Source organism: Andrena cerasifolii, chromosome 7 (genome assembly GCF_050908995.1).
Source record: "Andrena cerasifolii isolate SP2316 chromosome 7, iyAndCera1_principal, whole genome shotgun sequence".
NCBI classification, from domain to species: Eukaryota; Metazoa; Arthropoda; class Insecta; order Hymenoptera; family Andrenidae; genus Andrena; species Andrena cerasifolii.
The window spans coordinates 15,410,576-15,416,654 of NC_135124.1; the positions used below are offsets into that span (position 1 = coordinate 15,410,576).

The following is a 6,079-nucleotide window of genomic DNA, read 5'->3' on the forward strand; positions in this document are numbered from 1 at the left end:
CTACCCTATTTCTGCCTCTTCGTTACAAGCATGTACCTTTTCGAAGGGTTCGGTCGAACGCTTCAGGGTGATCCTGTACATCATTACCTCGCAACAAACGTTTCCAAATCCACCGCGTCGATTCACGGAGCTCCAAGCAGAATATTCGCCAACAGCGTGCGTCCGATAAATTCGCGAATCAGCGCTCCTAGCCAATCGTGGGCTAACAGCGCTCCCACACAAAAAGGCACGTACGAATAATTTTGCAACTGTACGCGATTTGCAGAGGTACGCCGCGCTTAGACAACTCTCGGTTCGATCCCTCTCGCATCCCCCTCATGAATATTTCATCGTGCACCACCTCCGCCGCGGAACAAGCCGTAACACGGGGGAAGACAGCAGTTGCACCTGTGTTACGCCGTTTCGCCGCGATGCCCACGTGAAAAATGGCGGGATGATGAAACGGCCCCGAGATATAACAATGCGTCCCCGGCGGCGGCGTGCCGCGCCAGCGGGTCGCAATTATGCAGTCATAATCGGTTCACTGTCAAGTACGGCGTTCGACAAGTCGGCGACATAGCCGATTGTCTGACTCCATTTTTCTGCAGCCGTATCTACTGGAGCTACCGCCGCAGTTATGAGAGTGGAACGGATTTTCTCCTCAAGGATACCTAACGGTCCTCCGAGAGCATGCGACGGAATTATGGAGCGAGTGATGTCAAGTATGATAATCGATTTCGCAATGTACGATACAAGCGGCGCGACAATGCCCATGATGAAAAGTCTCGGGGATATTTCACCTTTCCTTCACTGTCTAAGGTGATAATCGGTGGAAGAAGCTGAGAATTCAGTAACCACACCTGGTTATCGAGCTCCGAGGAAAAGGGGAACGCAACAGCCGTTCTTTGAAGCAGGTACACAGCGCGGGAGTTATCCCTGTTGGTGAAATTTCAAAGGCTGGAATTAGTTTCAGTATAAATTGAACGTGCGAGGAGGATTAGCTGCGCGCTAAATCCACAGTCGATTAATTAAACCCCGTTTTGTCCTTCAAATGCGACGGCCGACAGAGTGTTTCGGGGAACTAGAGCAATCGGATGCGTGACACTATCTCGCATCTGCACACAATATCGGCTATGATGCCGTGTACTCGCAAAGGATGAACCACCCCCATCGGAGCCCCGGCCATTCGCGCTTAATTCTCCGTTTGCGTGTCCACATATTCAGCACACACCCGTGCACACGCACGTTTACTGGCGTTCGTCCGTTTGTTGCCACAATGCGCGCGACCGCGGCCAATGTTAACGTGCTAATTGTTTCAGCCACCTAATTACGGCCGACAGCGCTGCTGGTGTCATTCGGCGAACGCATGCTTTGCAGGCAAAAATCGACGCTAATTCAGACCCATGTCATTCATACCAGAGAAACGTTTATATTGTAAAGAGTCTCCGTTCTTCACATTTCTCCCTCGACCGTGCTTCGTTCCCCAGAAATATTAATCAGAACCCACGAGTTCGGTGTTGCCGCTAATAACCCGGCCGCTCCATTGAGAACGGTGACTGCCGTTGTCGCGTGAACTACCGTGAAAGAAGATCGCCTCCTCCCTTATCGGCGAAAGGGAACGAGATGCAGCGTCACGCGAACGGGGCCGGAAAGTTCCCGATAATCGATAGCCTTTGACACAAAGGGCAGAAGGGGCATGAAAGAGTCGCGTCTCCGAATCGGACGGATATTCCTCAAAAGGAACCACCCTCCAACTGCGTCACAAAGGCCCGAACTTTTCAATATCTCTGGTTCGCCCCACCTCTGGACACGATTTCCGTCAGACACCCGGGACCTTCGACGGCGGGACGGGAATTTCGAGGAAACCGTTGGCAGGGGCCACGTCGATGGGGTTGGAAAGTGGACCATGACGGACAAATTTCACTTCCGTTTCGCTGGGGTCGCGATAAAAATTCCGCTGTGATAAAGCAATAAAACGACAGACGATGATGGAACGTCGATTTGACCGAGAGCGCTAGTAGAATTCGATATTATGACGCGGAAGATCCAACGACTTCCCTCCAAAAGTTCGCGAGATTACGATGCAACCCCTCGCGGGATGGGTGGCCGGCCAAAGTGTGGACCGTAAATTCGCGCGAGCGGCGCAATAGCTCGACGACCGCGATTCCCAACCAGACAGATCCGCCGCGTGTAATTACACCGTTCAAAGTGGACGGCAGCGTCCGAGATTCAAAGGACGGATTACCGCGGCCATCGCGGAAATCGGTGGAACGCTCGGAAAAATGCTTGGCTTGTCGGGCCCGAAATAAAGGGGCGACACCCGCGCCTCGTCGAAACGACCAACCAACCCCCTGTTTTATTTCCTGTCCCGTTGACCAAACGTTTACCACTCGCGGCTCGGATTCTTTGTGAACGACCGCGGCATTGTAAGCGCGTTTTCGGGGGGAAAATCGATCCCTCTTTTTTTTCCTGTTTCCGAAACAGGTGAGAATAATACGCGCGCCAATTTCACAGAAAACGTTCGCGGCTGGTATTGCAGCGTTGCCTACCATATCTCCCGGGGATGGTAGCTTCATCCGCCGTACTTTCAGCTCCGCGAACTAATGTGACGCAAATATGCTGGGCTGTGTAAATGCAGGACCCTTCATGAAAATTAGCGTCAGTTACGGCGCAATCGTTCCCCGCAATAATGCTTCATAGAAGAACACGTCGTCTACCCATTCGTCGGGTAGTAGATTGCAAATAGTTGGACCGGGGTAAACTCGCGCGGAATTTGGTCAGTAATTACAGCCGCGCTCTGTGGTTATTAAGGTTTATCAAAACGGAATGCTGGGAGTTTCGCAGCGAGAATGAGGCAGAAACGAGATCACCGGCAAATTCACGACTACGCGCGTTACCTGACCACCGAGGAAAATTCTGTTCCCTTGCTGCGATCGTTATTGCGGTAACAGGCAACGGTCCATTCGAGGCTGGAACACGTCCGCGAGTGATAACAACACCTCTGGCCGTGACGCTTGGACCCGGAACTCGCCTACTCTAATCCCGTTCATCGGTGACCGCACCCTGGCTTATTTATTATTCCTACTTTCATGCGGGGTTGAAGGTTGCTGCATCGTCGACGGCTTTTTCATTGTCACCAGCCGGGTATATAAACCATCCTGCGGAGAGGGTTAAGCATCAGTCGCAGCCAGCTGAAGACTACGCCAAGAATCATCATGAAGTGCTTGGTGAGATACCTGCAACAGTAACATAGAACACTGTGTTTATTAAACACTTTAATTCGATTCAACGACTTTACACCGATTAACAAAACAATACGTACTTGGAATTACGATTTACTGTACCACTGCCTACAAATCTCTTCCTAGTTACTCTCTCGTCTTACCCATTTTTGGATAAGTCTCTTATTGCCGTGATAACTTGGATAATTACTGGCGATCTTACAAACAAAGTTTCCATAACTTTAGCAAATTTTCCCACAGATACCTCCAGAGCATCATCCAATGTCAAAATTGAAATTTCAGATCGTCCTCGTCGCCGTTTTGGCCATCGTCGCCGCCAACCCAGAACGCGAGCGTCGTTCTCTCGGCTGGGGCCATAATGGGGCCGTAGTCCTCGGTGGAGTGCTACCAGGCGTGGCGCTCGCAGGACCGCTGGCTCCTGCGGCCGCGGTCCTCGGGCCTGTCGCTGGAGCCGCCGCGGTTGTTGGACCCTCTGCTGGTGCCACTGCCGTCGTGGGACCGTCTGCTGGTAACTTTCTTATTTTATCTCCTCGAAACTATTTGCCTCGCTTCACGTAAGCGATCCCGATTGGCCCTAATCCTTGAGCATGCACCTCCTTAAAGCTACTTGTACGCTCGAGGATCAGTGTCACTCGCGATAACTTAGCTACTAGAGTAATGAGGTGACGATGCTTTGTGCGATAATGTGCAAATAAATATGACAGTGGAAAGTGAACAAATGTTTCTTTCGAAGGATCCGCGGTCGTCGCTGGACCCTCTGGAACGGTCGTGGCCCCTGGAGCCGGGGTTCTAGGACTCTGGTAGATCACCAAAATGCTCTGGATTCGGCCCCTATAACTAGAACGATCTCCCGTCAACTTTCAAGCGGCTTATCCATCGACCTCCATCCTCGAGACTTCGACCAAAGCTCGGAATTGCTTGGAACAGAAGATGCTTCCGGATCCAAGTTTCAAGACCGATGATTAAAGTAGATCTCCTCGAGGTTCTTCTCAATTCGAGTCTCCTCCAGGTTTTTTTTTACGACGAATGCCCTCAACCCCCATGTAACTAGCCAGACCTATATTACGGCTTTGTACGATAATAAATGAAGCTCCACTGTACCTACTTGTCTGTCTGTATACACTTGTACTTCCAATCCCGTCGCCTAATCCTGGTAAGCGAACCGAGCGATCGTCTCGTTTAAGTAGAGTTTAAAGCCACCTGAGTGGCCATAAAACTTATCGAGTTTGTCTTAGTCTCCGTCCAGGGACCAGTTGCTCCAGTTTCTAATTTAAATTGTTAAACGCATTAGGCGGACAGGCGCGGCCACTGACAGGATAGGCAAAATAATGGATTCGCTGGGGCTGCGATGGCCCGTTGCAGCCGAGACACTGTAATTTGTTTAGCCAATGCCAATAAATCGAAAACTGAATTGGTTAACGAGTTAGACAGGCTGTGGTATGGAGAACAAAATTATTTCTACCAAATGAAAGGCCCCGCTTCGTTCAGCTAATGTGTAATTAATGTGAAATTAATTTAAATAGGCGGACGCGATTTGTTAATAATTGCACTTGCTGCTTCGTCAGGATTTAACGGTGAACCGAAAATCCCCAAGCTATGAATACGAATTAGATATTTTATACTATGTTCGGGTCTAATGATTACCAACTACAAAAACTAGAAATCATTTAACAGCAGAAGCAACAGAATTATTGTGTAGTAGGTGTAATTCATTGAATGATGTGAATATAACAATTTTAATATACCATAATTCTGGATATCATGGTGAAATATGTTAGCCACCTGTTCATTGTTTTCGGACGAAGTAATCGCTTAACCAAATCGAATAAAACATAGGATAGATCATATACAGTCTTTCGCACAAGAGCGTGTTCCTCGTAGCCACGGCCCTGTACTTTAAGAAAGAGTGGGTCCTTCAGAATTCGGAGGAGAAAAGTGTCTTCTACTACGCTGATTAACACGTGTGGCATTTTAGTTTGTGATTCCGTAGAAAACAAGCGATTTTTAAAATGGGAGCTCCGTATTTTTTGCCGCTTTTGCACGACGTGGAAACTTCTTTGGAAGAGCATAGTAACGTTTGCACTGGCCTGCACACTCGTCTGATGCGAATCCGATCGAAAACGTTTGGGGTTTCATAAAGCACAAGTTTCAAGGAAGACGTATATTTACGGTCAAGCAGTTACCTCGAGAAATTCGAGAAATATGGTCTTTATCTTCGGAGTATGCAAGAAAGTTGGTTGAAAGCATTCCTAAATGGTGTCAAGCGATTATCTACAACAACGCAGACGGGACCATATAATAAGTAATTGCGTATTAGTTCATAAAACGTACTTTTCGGCAATATATACTTTTTTTAAATCTATTGATTCCTTTCGGAGGCACGAGGAACACGCTCTTGTGGAACAGACTGTAATTGATATCAGACTTTAATTACTATCCATATCCTGCGCACCAGAAGCATCCCTTTAGTACCTGATTACTCCCTCATACGCGACTTTGCCAGTAAACTCCGAGCATAACCACAAATTGCAGACTACTCCATTCATATTGTACATTTATAATTGCCCAATTAATTGTAGCACCTGAGTGTCTGCAATTGGAGAACGTTACTATCGTTCTGTTTGTATATAAACGATACGTAATGAACGAATTCACGAGCGACACCATAATAGCAGGCATTTGTTGGCCCGCGTGTACAACAAGCGTTATAATAATTCATGGTGAAAACTCGTGGAAAATATGAATGTTAATTGAACAATTCATGAACCGATGCGTTTTGTGCACGCCTTAATTATCGTAAATACGGGATAAGCTGCCATTGAAAGGGTGGTGGTTTAAAACAGAGTATATATCCAAAG

The 6,079-nt window shown here is 48.0% G+C and overlaps 1 protein-coding gene across 1 annotated transcript; it reads left to right on the forward strand.

Moving 5' to 3' along the window:
- Positions 1-3,137: 3,137 nt before the first annotated feature.
- Positions 3,138-4,321, forward strand: Apd-1 (apidermin 1). Its single transcript, XM_076817389.1, has 3 exons — positions 3,138-3,206; positions 3,504-3,729; positions 3,955-4,321. The coding sequence occupies exons 1-3, from the start codon at positions 3,195-3,197 to the stop codon at positions 4,023-4,025; spliced, it is 309 nt and encodes a 102-aa protein (XP_076673504.1). The 5' UTR covers positions 3,138-3,194; the 3' UTR covers positions 4,026-4,321.
- Positions 4,322-6,079: the final 1,758 nt, after the last annotated feature.

What these genes read in the sequence shown, in the direction of transcription:
- Apd-1 (XM_076817389.1), top strand. An exon ending in CGTCGTGGGACCGTCTGCTG is followed by an intron (nt 3,730 to 3,954) that starts GTAACTTTCTTA and finishes TTTCTTTCGAAG; the next exon opens with GATCCGCGGTCGTCGCTGGA.